We start from the raw sequence: 15,762 nt of genomic DNA, 5'->3' as shown, positions 1-15,762 counted from the left end.
CGTCACCAGAGGAAAGCCCTGAACATCTCAGAGCCCTTCGCTGTCTCTGTCCCCCTCCGGGTATCTGCAGTCATCAGCACCAACAGCACCCCTTGCCGTATGCCCACCAAGGAGAAGCTTTCTCTCTCCAGCCTAGAAGAGCTGTCTTCCCTGGTGGCCGAGAGCACGAGCCCCTCTGCCCTGGAAGCGGGGATGCAAGCGAGGACAGAGCAGGCGCCGGAGCGGAAGGAGAAACAGCCGGGGCCCAGCCTGCCAGCGGAAGCATCCAGAGGTAAAAAGTGTGTTGAGGGGGATGTGGAGCCTCTGTTGGGCTACTGGAGGTGCCCTGCAGCTCAGTGGCATGCTCTTGTGGCAGGGAAGACATCGAGCTGTAGCAGGGTGGGTGTTGACAGTAGCAGGTCAGGCTCGTTGTAGTAATGAGACTGGGGAGGGGGGTGGCCTCCCAGAAACCATCCTGTTGCGCCCAGAGGGAGCTCTTTAGCTTTGTTAGTTAGCACTGGGTTGAAACAGTACCATTTTGCCTCAGGGCACATGTTTTCAGTCACAAGTAGTTAACATCGTTCATTTGTGTTTCTGATCCAGGCTCTCACCCTGAGGAGCTGGTGGCAGCCAGGAAAACCGAGTCCTTAGAAACTCCACAGCCAGCAGCAGAAAATCAGGAGACCTTAGGTGGGCAAAGCAGCTGCACAAGCAGCACCAGCAGTCCCCGGCAGTCCTCAGAGCAGAGTCCCACCTTGGAACAAACACCAGCCTCAGAGGTTCATATGGGGCCTCTCCCTGCAGACAAGGCAGAGCAAGGACAGCCCAAGACAAAGGATGTCTCCTCAGAAGGCAGCTGCAGCCAGCAGGAGATCGAGACAGCTAAGACAGAAGAAGGGTCACACTTAAAAGATGTGGTAAGGAAGAAGGCATGATAAAAATGATGGGGGACAATGGCATGGTGGTGTCTGGGAGGCTGTTTAAAGTTTCACTGTGTGTCTGTAGTCGCAAAAACCCAGACTATGACCTAGGCTAATCAGGGTCAAGAATTGACCATGTACGGATTTCACTTCTGTCCGCATCACCATGTGGTGATTTATGTTTACACAACTACCTACTGTCCCCTTTTGTTTTTCTTTTCCTGTAACTATACGATTGCAGTCGGTACAACCTGTCTGCTCTGAGACTCACCAGATGTGAGACTGTCTGCATGTTTGAGCATTTTGACCCATGGTCTCTGAATTCCCCTTCTATTTTTGCTGTCCCCTTTGTCCTGGACAGCCTGAAAAGTCCTTTTTTCTTCCATTCTCTACACACTATTTCTCTTTTTTGTTATCATTTTTGCCTCCTCTTTATCTCCAGCAGAGCTTTTTCACCAAGCTTCTTTCAGCAATACTCATCTCTGGACAGCTATTTAAAGATCTGTTGGCATAGCTCCTTGCATAGATTATTCATTCCAGTTTGTGTGCGATTTGGGAATACAGATCCTCTGGCAAGGCCAAGTGAGCCTGAATGGGAAGAGCTGAGAAACAGGCTGAGACATTCCAGCTACTCATTCACCTCACTCTTTCGGTACATCTGTCCAGGCCTCATTTTGGCTGCACCTCAGATCTTCTCGTCCATAAACCCACTTGTTTATAGACATATTTCCTCTCTTGAACTGGTAGCAGTATGTGTGTCTGTGTTTCTGTAACCATGAGTGTGCTCATCCAGGAGCCTGTCTTGTTCTAGAAGGGCTGTTTGAGGAAAATGAAGAGGTATTTACTGGTAAGTTGTGAGCTGCCAGGTTACAGCATTTCTTCTGTTTTTCAGACTGAGGAGGACCCTGCGAATGCCCTTCTAGAACCTCTGTGGCCAGAGATACATCAGGAACTGAAAATTATCGAACCCGAAGAGGAGCTCTTGCTCTTGCCAGCAGCTGCCCCCAAGATAAGCTTAATTTCTGAATCCTCTTCTTCAGCACACACAGACAGTTCTTCCTCTGGGCCAGAGCAGAGTCCAACACTGTCTGAGCAGAAATCTGCAGCAAGAACACCACCACAGATAACAACTCAGATGCCTTTATTTGGTGCCACCGGTGTGGAACAACAAGACAGCCTCCACAACTGCCAGTCTGATGTGGTTGCACAGCAGAGCTGTGCTTCAGCCCTACCCAAACTGGGTACTCTTCCGACTGGCACAGCCACTCCAAAGAACCATCATCCAGTGGTGGACAGCAAGAGTGAATGTCTCACTCCTTCCCTGGACTGGAAGCTTCATAGTCAATCAGAATTTAATGAGGTTGTCCCAAGCGATGAATTTTCTTGCTCCAAAGGAGCACATCTGGAGTCAGGGAGAGAAAAAGATAGCACTTGCCAGCTGCAGAGAGAAAAGGATGGTCTTACCAGAGTCCAGACTCAGAGGGAGAAGCCTGAAATAATAACTGCTGATGAAAGGGACACATGCTCCTCCAAGGCGCTGAGTGGAGCTGGAATCCAGGAGCTGAAGGAGGGCAATGCTGTTAGCAGAACCCATGATGCTGCTGACCAGGATGATGAGGATACCTGGACAGATAATGTGCAGAGCTTAGAACTTGTGGAGCCATGGGAGGATCACCACTGGGTTACAAGCCCACTCCATTCCCCCACCTTTAAGGACATTCAGGAGAAGATGATACAGGAGTTTCAGCCACAGAACCAGAGAGCAGAGACAGGCCTTTCTCTTAGACCACGATTCAGCCGCAGCCTCTCCCTGGACAGTAAAGACACAGTGATGAGTCTGTGGACAATCCCATTCTCTTTCATAGATGCCACTGACCAGCAGCAGCCATGCAGTGACATTCTACCAGTGACTTGTGAGCTTCCCAAAAGACAACCCATCTCCCCCTCTAGTTTGGGCAAAGCTAAGCAAGATGAGAATGTCACAAGTCCTCCAGAAGAACCTTCGAAACCTGAGGAGCTGATGTACCCCCTCAGCAGGGAGGAAGCACCAGCTGAGAAAGAAGGAGCCTCCAGAATCCCTCTTTCAGAGCCAGAGGAAAAGAAAGTGGATGAGAACAAAGAAAACCCTTGGAGCTCAAAACTTGAGCTGTCTTTGCCGTATCAAAATAGCCCAGCAAGTTCTTCACAGGCGAAAAACGTAAAGGAGGAGTTATCCATGTCTCAGGACACTGCCCTGGGAGGAGAGACTGTTACCAAAGCATTGTGCTCTGCCACTGAATCACAGCTGAGCAATAAAGGTGAAGAAACACCTCGCAAAGTGAAGACTAGGCCTTCGTCTCTCAACTTGGATTCGCTCCTTCCAGCCCCAGATTTCTTCACGTTCGAGAGCCTGTCCGTGCCCTCTGTCCCTGGGAACCTCCTGTGCGGGCAGAAGGAAGTAAAAAGCAGCGATTCTGTCCCATCCCTGCCAACTGCCTGCCCTGCTGCCAGTAAAGGTGTTCCTTGGGGGTCTCATTTCAATGCTCACATGGATCTAGACTTGGATTACCTGGCAGTGGCCCACGCCACCACTGGCCGTCGTAACTCTGCCCCTGTCAGCGTGTCGGCGGTCAGGACCTCCTTCATGATTAAGATGTGCCAGGCTAGAGCGGTGCCTGTGATACCACCCAAGATTCAGTACACCCAGATCCCCCAGCCCCTGCAAGCTCAGAACGCTGCTCCGCCGGCCGAGAAGAAGGAAGCAGAAGCCAAGCAGGCCATCAGGCAGACTCAACGGGTGGCATGGAGCCACCTGGAGGCCCCCAAGAGCCCACTGACAGAGAAGAAAGCCAAAGCAGAGAAAGAAAACAGTGACCCAGCTCAGAAGGACTCAGCCTGTCCTTGGCACAGCAGCCTTGGCTCTCCACTGGAGCCTTCTCAGTCCAGTCATCACCCCGCTCTGGATGCCCCTGTTCTGCGCCGAAAGCGCACCTCTGAGGGGGAGACAGCTGGAGATAACCCGCAGTCCTCAAAGATGGAGAGGCCATCAGGGTTCTCCAAACCTTCCTATAGATCTAGGCCCGGGAGGCCCCAGAGTCTGATTCTCTTCAGTCCCCCTTTCCCCATTATGGACCATCCCTCCTCTTCAGCAGACTCCAGGGTGTTGTTATCACCCATAAGAAGCCCCACTCAGACCACCTCTTCGAGCCCCATTTGTGGTGATCTGTCTGAGACTTCACAGACAACGCCTGAGGGGGTGACGCTGCGGAACAAAATGACCATCCCCAAGAATGGCCAGAGACTGGAGACCTCTACGAGCTGCTTTTACCAGCCCCAGAGGCGTTCTGTGATTCTGGATGGACGAAGCGGGAGGCAGATCGAATAGCAACTGCTTCTCATATTCCTTTTCCATGGTGGATGGGATGGGAGTGTCCAAGACCAACTCTGTTGCAATTTTGCTGTTGTTATAACTATTTTGTGCAAGATGGACCCAAATCCTTTACAGTTTCCTACAAAGCATTTTGCTACGGAGGGTCATAGTCTTTTTGTCTTGCTTTTCCTTTCCTTTCTCACCCCTGCCTAGTCCCTCACTGCCTGCTTTTTTTTTGTAAGCCAGACCCAGGGAACTTGCATTTCCTCATACTTTTTGTCTAACAAGCCCTGTGAAAGTCTCATCCTCCCTATGGAAAAAAGGAAAAATAAATCTCAGTATAATTAGAAAATAGGGCTGGGAGAAAACACTGTTCCAAAGCACTGCAGCCCAGGGTGCAGGGGCACAACATCTGCTGAGGAGGTAAGTCCAGATGTTTGGGACCTCCTTCTGTTGCTTCCCAGCCACCAGTGAAGGACCATGCCTACCCATTTCTGTTGTCTGATTTGGACAGTGTAAATAAACAGTGCAGGGAGACTGGAGATAGCTGAAGAGGAAGGTGAAGCTGTCATGAGCAGGTCATACAGAGTGTGAGACACCCAAGGATGCTCCAGTGACAAACATACAACCCGAAGGCGCTGCCTCCAGCTCTGTCCTTGCATCAAAGACGTGCTCTTTCCAGCATGTACAAGCAATGAAAGTAGCTGGAAAGGAAATGCCTGCTTGTTCTTTTAGCCTTCCAAGTCCTGCTCCTGAGTTTTGTTGTGCTCAGCCACACCTTCCTTGGGCAGACAACATCCGTGTGGCTGGGGAATGAGTGTGTGCCTGACTGTCCAGTGGTAGAGACTTCTCAGGCTGGTATCGATGAAAGCAAAGATACGGTCATAACAAGGGCCAGTATCAACTGTTTTCATCATTGCTTAAAGCCACAAAAAACACCTCTGCAACTATCTCCAGCTGTGCTCCACACTGCCAACAAGCAAAGAAAAGCAAGAGGATCTTCTGATCTGCATGTTCTTGGGCTGTTGCCCTGTTGCACCCTGGCTGACAGATCTTTGACCCTTGGTCTTTCATTGCCACTGTGTGGCATGTCCCCAGGTGTTTCTTCCTCCTTTAAACTTCCTCACCTTGTGATTTTACAGTTTCTTTGAGAGCGTGGCTGGTTGTCACCTCCCTGGCCCTCAGTGCTTTCAGATTGATTAAGAGTATGGTAAGGAGGATGATTTGTGGGACTGCAGAACAGATCATGGACAATATCCTAAGAGGGGGATTTGAAGTGAATTAAACTCCTGAAGGGCTGTTATTGTTACAGGTAAAAACATGTCCATATAACCAACAGCTGCCATGGGAATAGAATTAAAGCTTCCTTTATAAAGCCTCTAACTCTACGTTAACCACAGGCTCATCTATTGCCTGGTATGTGACTGTGGGTGACTGCAAAGTCAGTGTTGTCTCTGCCATTGAAATGTCACTGGTGACTACAGAGGAGATGGGAACACAGGTGTTGCTGCCAGCACTGAGATTGGCCCTGTAATGGTGCTTGCAGGGGCTGTCATTCATGGAGATGTCTGAGTCTGTAGGCTCTTGGATGGGTATTATGGGCTATAGTTTAAGCAGTAACTGAGCATCTGGTAGGAGGTGCTGTAGCCACCACAATGAGTGTCAGTCAGAATTTTCCAATGGATGTATGTTTAGGGCTTTTTTTCTGAAGAAGTGGCGTTTTCAAATTGTTAGCAAACTCAACCCATGAGCTCTTGGTCCGTACTGAATGTATCACTTAATTCATGTCATTGCGGCTGGAGGGCCCAGAATCTGTACAGCGCTTTCTCTGCACTCTTTGATTGCTAAAGGGGAGAGATGCCAGAGTACTTTTGAGAAGTTCTGGGGCCACAAATGAAAGAAATATACCTTCAGCAGAATTTTCTCCTGCCATATCCAAAGGGAGCATGGAAAAGCAAGAGGGTTTTTCCTTGTCACCAGTTGCAGTCTTTGATCCTCCCCACTGTACTCCTCACTTGTGCATAACGCAATGTAAGAGGGAACAGAGCAGAGAACTAAGTCTGTTGTCAGTTTTGTTGAGGGAGAATATTAAACCAGACGAAAGCCTGGTGTTCTTGTTTGGGTCCATGTTGCCTCACAGATGTCAGCCTATGCTTTACCTGGGCAAGCCATGGATGGCAGGACCAGAATATGCAGCTTCACAACAATTGCATTATCCTCCTCCCAGACCATAAGCGGCCTGTGTAACCTCCCATTAAAACCAGGGGGTTGCGAGTCCTCCATGCTCCTCATAGTTCCTCAGCTCTGTGCTGCCTTTACATGGCACCTAAATGCCTTTTTTACTGCCTCATGGGAAAGCTTTTAACCACCACAGCTGGGTTAATGGCTAATGACTTGGAAAGATGTGATATGAGGTATTGTGGTAAGGCTTTACAGAAAGTAGAAGTTGTGGAAATGATGCCCAGGTTTTTTTGGCGTCAACAAAATAGTTTACTTTGGGCAGGGATTTATATTCTCTCAGTTCCTAGAAGTTTTGACTGCCAAGGCATCTGGAACAGAGCCAGTGAAGCTCACGAAGTAATGTATCAAAAGAAAAAGAAAATGTGATGAAACCTTGGCACCTTAAATCCATTACTTTTATCTTTTCCCCTCCTTGTTCTCATAATCTGATCTATGAACAAGAAATGAGGTCTGGCAATTTGTATACAATACACTGTCTCAACTCTTAACAGCGTTCCAGTAAGTAATGGCGCTTTTGGCATAAGTGGTGAAACTCCTGCAAGAGAAAATTATTAGAAATCTTTACTTAATATTGAAGATCAGCCTCAACTAAAATAGGTATCCAGACTATACTTTTTAAGGGTGTTTCAGAATTTGAACTCAGATCCAGGTCCTGGATTTTAATTAAGCAGAGATGCTGTAATGAGGTCTCTATTTTGTAGTTTGATTCCATGTCTATTTACAATTTCATCTCCAGCCTTCAGATGATGTATCAAACTTCCAAGAGCCTAGCCAAGTGGGCTCAATGCAGGCACATCACTATAGCTCTATGCTCACAAGTGGGCTTTTATCAAGTGAGCTGAGATGAAGCCCCAGATCCTTCAGATCTGGGAGTACTTGCTTAGTTGCAAGGTGCACCATTGCACAGGTATCATCATTCCCAAATCCAGACCCAGACTTCTGCAGAGTGTCTAATGTTTGATGATGGATCCATGTAGATACCAATAGTTGCAGTCAGCTTCAAGGGCCAAGGCCTGATAGTTGGGTAGATCCAGAAGACAGAAGCCATCTTCCACTGAATAGTGCTGATTGCGTGGTTGGAGTTTCCTGAAATGCAACTTTACTAAGCCATTCCTGAGGTCAGCTTCAGGGTCAGACCCGATGTTGTCTTTGCTTCAGAGCCCTTAGGTTGTCCTCTGCCATCCTGCAGTAGCAGATCGAACCTGAGACTGGAAGCTCTTTTGAGGTTCAGGGTTTTGCAGTGGTACATCGTGGGTACCAAACTCCTACTCTCCAGGACAACCCTGCAACACTATAGATTTCAAGAAAGGATTTTAGTTTGGGGTTTTTTTTGTTTTGGAGTTTGGGGTTTCCTGTGAAGCATTATGGAGAGGGACTGATCAGATTTATGGGAGATGGGTTTGCCCCAGAATTTGAAGTTTTGTGTACGGGAGAGCTAAGTCGGTTGTTCTTGGCATTATGGAAAGGACCTTCCTAAATAGATGTCACATCATTTGCCGCTCTGCAAGGATCATTTCAAGGACTCTGCAGTACACTCTAGTCCCTTGAGACTGTGAAGAATGTAAAGGCCGCTCCCTACGTCTGCAGGTGGCCTGAGTCTCAGTCATCATATGGTATCACCAACGTGTGTTGCTTTTGCACTTTGACGAAGGGGAGACAAGTGACTGAATTTCACTTCTTCCTGCGTAGTCAGGGGGTTTGTGTAGCTTCTGTTAAGTGTAGCTCAGAGTGAAATGGTTGGGCTGGCAAAGATGGGAATCCCACAAAGAAAAGGAGGGACACGGGTAATGTTAGCTCATGTGGGAGTTGCCTTACTGGCGAGAGGCTAAACAGAAATGAGGATTGTATTTTACCTTATAAACCACATTCCTCTGGGCTGTCCATCCCATGCTATCACTTCAGAAAGACTGGAGCACTTCTTGTTTTCACCTTTAGAGCTTCAGAGGAATTTAGGTCTGCATTAGAGAGCTTCTATAAAGCCCTGCAACATTTTCCCTCATCCAGAGTCCAAATGGTGCAATCAAAGTCTTTTTTCTTTCTTTATGAATTCTGAAATGCCTGTAGTGGTGAATATTGTGTTAAATTTATATATATATATATAAAAGAACATTCTATATAAATATATTAAAAAGGAAATGTAATTAAAATGAAGGAATTGCCTAACTAGAATCCTGCACATCTGTGAAACTTGGGCTGATGCGTGGAACTGCTTTCTGCTGCAACTTTTGTAGCACTGAGGGTGTGAGATCAGCTGGCTTTTTGCCCACAGAGGAGAAGCTAATTAGTTCTGGCTAATCTGTGGTGGGCAGAAGGCCTGAATCTGCCTTCCTGAGCCAGATCATGTCCTGGGAGAGGAGGGATGAGATCAGGGAAGACCAGAGTGCAAGAACTGATTTAGCTTTCCACCACAAGCTTCTCACCAGTCCTTGAAAATGCAAACAATCTACCGGCACACATATTAGCTTTCAGGCATGCCCAGGTTTTGCAGTTGTCCCTTTTGTTTTTCTCCATCTCTAGAAAAAATAAATATCTCTAGGGGTGGAAGAGAAGCTGCAGCCAGTCCTGATTTGGTTTAGCATTTGCTTACTCCTAATCCATGTAAAGGCTTGGTGATAATTAATTCTGCTCCGAGCAAGGAATGGAAAGCTTGCCACTGCATTCAACTGAAGACGGAGCAGGACTTTAACAGCCCTGGAAGGGAAGGATGGCAGGAGGCAAGTGCTTCCTGAGGGCTCCACGCAGCAGCCCAGACCTTAGATCTTGTTCTTGCAGGCACTGGTCCCCTTGGAAATACTATTTGCTGCCAGGTCAAGGGACGGGCTGGAAGTCAGACACTGTGAAAAGGACTGTCCCCATCCCACTGGCCCTGGTTTGTGATTATTTCTCCTGCTAGCTCTGATGGATTGTATTTTTGTTAAGCTTTGTTCTCTGTGTGGACTTGCCTGCCTTTGTGCCTTATTGCTTTAAAGAAAGAAAGAAAAACTACAGCCACCAAAAAAAAAAAAAAAAGATGTTTTGCCAGGTCTCAGCCATGAGATTAAACTGGAGTTTTTATAAAAACAGACCTGTGCCCTAGTGATGTTTTGAAACTTTTTTTTTCCTGGATTTGTTTTATGAATGCGGTGCAAATGCGTTTGTCTTCCTCTGACATGGAGTTTGAGCCCTTCTTTTGCTGTGTGACTGGCCACAGCACTAAGCTGTGTTTGTCTGGATTTTGACTGCGGGGATGAAGGTTAGGGCCTGATCACACACTTTTCTGATTGGAGGTTATGAGGGCTGCAGCTGCTCTGCAGCTCTGAAAATGAAGTGAGGGCTTGGAGACTTCTGTAGAATTACCATTATCTGAAATGCTTTAAAATTTCTGAGGCTAAAATTCATCTTTTTTCTTACCATTTCTGGTTCTACCAGGCTGAAGTTTCGGTGATGTACAACCACATCCTCCCATTTAGCACATCTCCTGCAGAACTCTGCTTTGCCTGTGATAATGTAGAGCAATGCAGAATGGAGTATGGAAATAATTTGGGATCCCAGTGCTTTTAGAGGGGAAGCCAAGTTGGAATAAAAGAATTAAGTATGAAGCCTCTGGTGCATCGTGTATGCAATTCTGCTGATTTGTAGAGGACAAGAAAGAACTTAAAAAAATTACAGATTAAGTTTCCTGGTCCTCTGGATTCTTGCAGTGCCATCTCTGAGCTGTAGCATGGAAGTGAATATTTTTAGTATCTCTCTGTTATTCTACCCTGGGAAAAAAATGTCAGGGATTCTTGTGGTTGTAGCCTCAGTGGGCATACCTGCAGTGCAGCCTGCAGTCTGTTCCCCTTAAAAATCAGATGGATTAGGTTAAACTAAATACTCTTTTTTTTTTTTCCTATTCAGCAACTGAACTCAGGGCTTGACTCCCTTTCCTACCTCCTTCATGACTTCAATTTCCCTTTAGGAAAATGCCTGGGTTGTGCTTCCTGCTTACCATGGCAACTGGCACACAAAGAGAGAAAACCCTGTCTGTTGAACTCTGGAATTGTTCTTAGCCACAGCCAATCAGTGCTGTACGAGAAACAGTATTTTTGTATTCTTTGGGCCACAGAGTCTAGCAAAGGCTTGGCCATAAAACAAGAGGGTAATCTCAAACTGCCCCCCAGCATTCCTATGGTTATGAACATCAAGCAAAAGTCACACTGCAGACCTGGCCATCCACCGCTCAGGACTGTGAGCTGAATCAGGGTCCTTAAACATGTGGAAGTGCTTGACCACAATATCAGATGATTCCTTTCACCTGCTTTCCTATCACTATGAGTTTGGAAACCTGACTCAGGACAAACATCTGTGTAGGCTGTATTGGAGGCACCAGAGATAACATCTCAGATACTTTCAGCTAAGCCAAAACCAGGATGAAGCAAGTTCCCAAACTGGTTGGTAACCCAGAAACAATCTCACCCAGTGCCAAGGAGCACTTGATACTGGTGTCTCATGCATCTTCCTTGCAACACAGGCGTCCAGCAGCTGTGGGACACAGGACAGGTCTAGCTGGTGTCCCACTGGATGGAGCTAAAGGTGAACTGGCAGCAAAGGCAAGGCAGGCAGTGCAAGGAAGGAAATTTAGTCCAGTGGGGGAGACTTAGGCCAAGCTGGCACAAGGCATCAACGACAGCAAAAAGCACAGGATCAGAATGGCCAAGATAGAGAAAGGCGGTGAGATCTGAGTTAATTACCTGTGTGAGTGGGATAATCTTTTCAAAGAACATGCCTCACCTCAAGGGTAAAGGATCAACAGTCTCAGAGTTAAGGATTAGAAATGAATGGGAGCTGCAAAGCTCAGATCTGGCCAAGTACTGATGTCCCCAGAAGTTTGATACAGTATGAGTGTTAAACCAAGAACATTTGGTTCAATCCTGCATTCACTCAGTAACAACCCTGGGTAGCCAGAGCAGTTCACTGCTCATCGTTAAGCTCTCTTGCAGAGTTTAGCTCAACTAGTGAACGTGCAAGAACTGCAGATGACCTTGTCTATGCCGGAATTTCACCCGCGTGCAAGCTAACACAGTCAGAAACACCCTCACCTTTTTTTCCTGTTGAGGATAAACCCTCAGCAGTCATCCTCAACTCCTCACGCAGAATGATCTCCTAAAGATAGATGCCTGAGATTACAGGGAGAGTTCTTGCAGGAGGTTCCCAGCATACCACACGTTGCAGAGGCTTTCCCCAGTTGCCAAAGAGGGCAGGGCTGCCAAGGGGTGGGAGAAGGAGGCTTCATTTATGAGCTAGTTTTAGGTCATATTTGGTCCCAGCAAACATTTGCTTGGAACAAGTCCCTGTTCTAAGGAATATGAAAAACTAAGATGCCAGGGCGGTGAGTAGGATGGGAAATAAGTCATCTGAGTCAGAGGAGAGCGAACACCACCAACAGCTTGGTGCTGGTTTTTGCAGTGAGGTGGGTAGCTAGATGCAAGCATGGCCCATAGTGGGCATTGCGTGTCGTACAGGAGCCATCAAGGTAAGGAGAAACAGGGCCCAAGAGAGTCTGTGTGAAGGGATCTTATGCAAAAGAAGAAGAAGAAGTGAGGGGAAAGGAGGAAGGGGTAGGAAAGCCTGTTGGAAAAATGGGGGCAAGGCACAGAGTACACAAAGGCAGCCCACACTGCCCCATTGCCTGAAGGAACAGAGACGTTCAGTGCTGCCAGCCACAAACATTCAAGAATGTGAAAGACATCAGGTTGTGTTTGCCTGCGTATGGGAGGGGAGCAGCTGAGGGTTTGGGATTCTTTTTGGCTCAGAGGCCATGCTGCTCTGTCAAGTATGAACAGAGGATGTTTCTCAGCGAGACCCTGATTTCTCAGAGCTGGGAATTTTACAATAAATTAATAATCTAAAAATATAGTCGATAAATCTGTCAAAGAATTGAAACATGCTTTTTTTGCCAGGAGACAACTGTGAATATTCACACTTACAGAGAAGAAATACACAGAGCAAATCTGCAAACAAACCACACAGCTTCCACCGGGACCATTTTTTTCTTCACCTTGTCTTAATTCAGCAGTTTTTATGCATCTATGTGTATTGCCTGCTCTGAAGACCACATACATCCATACCTTCAGGCAGCAATCTAAACAGCTGAGAATGAACAGGATTCCTTTACAAGCCTCAGCCAACATGTGAACTAGCTCACCAGCATTCCTGTCACGGACTCCATCCCCTTCCTCACCCTCTCCTGGCATCCCAGGTAGGGAACTTGCAGAGATTGGAATCACCCTTCAGAAACTGAAAAACCAGAAAAAGCTGTGCAGAGTTTTTCACGAGCCTGCTCAACATCATTCTGCCACCAGTCCAGTCTTCCTCCTCCTTAGTCCAGGTGGATAAAGCTGGGTTTTTCCGGTTGCACTGTTACGTGCTTGGCATTTCTGCATAGATCCACCGTCGCCCAGATCACTTGTTCATCACAGCTTTTATTTTTGTAAAACATAACGTGCCACATGAGGGAAAGGCTCAGGAAGCAGAAGGCAAATTTGAAGAACCCAAACTTCATTGGCTTAAGCTGCTGTTTATGCAATAGGTCAATGGTATCATTTGCAACTGGTTGGAGCAGTTAATATTGCAATAATCTATTCAAAGTAGTCTCAGTTCCTCTTCTCCTGCAAAGTCCTTTAGCATTTTTCTCTATATTGAGCGCAGTGCTACAATTACACCACATTTAGATGTAGCAGGAAGGAAGAGACCTCTGGGTCTGAAGCAAAAGACCAGAGAAGGAAAATAATATTTGAAATTACCTGGTTCTGTGGTCCTAAAATTTTCTACAGGCCATACTTCAGCCACATCTGTATGCAGGAGACATTGCTAGTCTCTAGAAAGTCCCATCGCCAGTTGTTTCATCCATTTGCAGAGTTATGTGAGTTTCAGAAATAACTCAAGCAAGAGACCTTTACACAGGTGTGCAGCTCTCCACGAAGTCTGCCATGACCAAGGAGTCACTGGAGGGGTTTGGCCAAGCAAGGACAGAGGCCGTGTGCCTGCACTGTTCCTCCTCCCCCATTTTGCTCCTGTTGCATTTGGCAGGCATTTGCAGTTCACAGCAAGTAGCAGAGAACCCAGTCTTTGCTATCGCTGCCTAACTTAGGCAGACACTGATTATATTTCTTTACACTTAGGCATTGTTGTAGCTTTCAGCAACATATGTGCACACACAGACACACAAATAATTAAAAACCAAACCTAGACCACTTCCATACACAGCCCCCATGGTCTATCCATGTCCTCAAGGCTCACCAAAAATGTTCTGAAGACTAATTTCCTTATGGAAATTGCTGAGAGTTCAGGCTCTCCAGGACAATCACCACCCCACTGAACCAGTGGAGTGGCTGATCCATGGGGATTTTCCTTTTTGAAGGCATACTCACACAGCAAAACCCCCCAATGTTGCAGGGACCTGTTTCTCTTTCAGGCTGTTCACCCCTGTAGCTGCCTCTTTTTCTCTCTCCCCCCGCCCTGCCCAGTACCTTAGCAAGGGACTATTCAGCTGCAGAATTTTTGTAGCACCGTGCATCATGGTGCTTTGCACAAAGATCTTCAGGACAGTGTTACAGCACTTGAAAGCCTGCCTTTGCACTGCCCTGGGTGTCCCAGATACAGACCCTTATCATTTCCCCTTCCCAAACACACAATCATGGACAAGAACAAAAATTCAATTTCAGTTCTTTTTAATTAGTATTTTGGTGAATATAGAAAAACAAAGAATCAAGGCGGCTGGCAAGTGTCAGGATCTGAACCATTACAACTTTGGAAGAGGCTTCACCTTAAAATGCTCTATACAGGAGCATATTTCACATAACACATGTAACTGCTGAAGCATTCACTAGGAAAGACCAGATCAGTCTAGGCCAAAGTAAACAGCCTCTGTTAAACTGACTGAGAACCGTAACTGCTGATGCAAGGACTGGATTTGGTTCAGTTGCCTCCTTGCTTGCTTTTTTTCACAGGAGTTACTCGTTGCCATTTTTTGCCATTTGTCCTACATGATCCAGGGATGTGGAAGGGGAGTTCACAGGGGACGTGACCATGTACATGCAGGTAGCTGAAGCAAGCAGCACAGTAACCTAGGGGTGTGGGACAGCCACTTTCATGAAGCCAACTACAGCACAGGACCCCCTCTTACTCTGCACAAATTCTAGCCCATAGACATGAGAAATCTTGTGTAAAGTACATAACAGCTTTTTGAAGGAGTTGCTTGTTAGCAAGAGGAGGTTTTTCTGGACTGGCACTTCTGAAGGTAGGAGCACATGCAGTACTTTCATCAGTGACAGGAGGTAGGCTTGAATATAGGCAGCATATTGCTGAGGAGTGAGCTAGCCTTTTATTGGGCTTGACTAGCAACAGACTTTTTATCCGTGACATGTCTTCACCGCTGACACACTTAAACTCTTAGAGAATTTGCCTTACTCTAAGGCAAGGGGTGACAGAGACCAGGAACAGAAGTTGAACGATAAAATATATTAGGGAGGTCTGCAGTCTTCTCCCTTGCAGCATTCGTCTTTATTGGTCACAGGAGGTTACAGTTTTGCTCACACAGCCCTTGCCGGAGCCTTTAGCATTATGATTTACATTCAACCTAGTTTTAGAGACAGGTTTTTCTGCAGCAAGCGTATATGGACATTTTCCTTTCTGATGTCATCAGATCACTTCTTATCTTACGCGTATATGGACATTTTCCTTTCTGATGTCATCATAGAACAAATCAGATCACTTCTTATCTTATACTCCAAGGATTTCTTGCACAGCGAAAGAAGGATTGTGCCTCAGCCAGGAGGCATTAAGGCTGCAGAACAAGGGGCAAAGAAGGGACAAGAAGATTCTTTCCTGGAGTTATCAGCTCTGTGTGTCAAGTTTTTGGAGGGGCAAAAGTTTATATGGGAGAGGTAGTGGGAAAACTTCGAATCCTCTGTGGCACAAGGAGAATGGAGCAGGAGACGAATGAATGCAGTTTCACACGGTGCTTCAAGACAGTGCTGAGGACACTGGGCCTTCAGTATTCAATTCTGCTCCAGTAGAACATGGTACCAAGGAGGACACAGAACTGAAACGACAAGACTACTAAGTTTCTCTGCTCCCCATTTCCTTCTCCCCACCTCTCCCCCATTCCCATTTAATCCTACTGGTAGGAGAGAGCAACAGAAGTTCTTGATAAGCAAAGTCCGTTCAGCCAGAGGAAGCTTAAAGCTTTTTATCTGCACAGAAGTGTCACAGTGAAGAAAGAAGATATGTGCAGTCATAACTGTTTGACTGGAT

General features: G+C 46.7%; 2 protein-coding genes across 2 annotated transcripts in view; one reads left to right on the top strand and one right to left on the bottom strand.

Moving 5' to 3' along the window:
• The window catches only part of ARHGAP31 (Rho GTPase activating protein 31), a 63,547-nt gene extending 54,356 nt beyond the window's left edge, over nt 1-9,191 (top strand). Inside the window, exons 11-13 of the mRNA XM_009639079.2 lie at nt 1-271; nt 583-896; nt 1,792-9,191. The exon at nt 1-271 is cut by the window's left edge and continues 22 nt beyond it. Coding sequence (XP_009637374.1) covers nt 1-271; nt 583-896; nt 1,792-4,263 — 3,057 coding nt within the window. The 3' untranslated portion in view covers nt 4,264-9,191. The remainder of the gene's footprint in view (nt 272-582; nt 897-1,791) is intronic.
• A 6,308-nt stretch (nt 9,192-15,499) lies between these two features.
• The window catches only part of UPK1B (uroplakin 1B), a 5,176-nt gene continuing 4,913 nt past the window's right edge, over nt 15,500-15,762 (bottom strand). The window contains exon 7 of the mRNA XM_009639078.2: nt 15,500-15,550. Coding sequence (XP_009637373.1) covers nt 15,500-15,550 — 51 coding nt within the window. The remainder of the gene's footprint in view (nt 15,551-15,762) is intronic.

This window comes from Egretta garzetta, unplaced genomic scaffold, assembly GCF_000687185.1.
Source record: "Egretta garzetta isolate BGI_Z169 unplaced genomic scaffold, ASM68718v1 scaffold85, whole genome shotgun sequence".
NCBI classification, from domain to species: Eukaryota; Metazoa; Chordata; class Aves; order Pelecaniformes; family Ardeidae; genus Egretta; species Egretta garzetta.
Note: the sequence above shows the minus strand (reverse complement) of the source record. Positions and strands in the feature narration are given on the sequence as shown.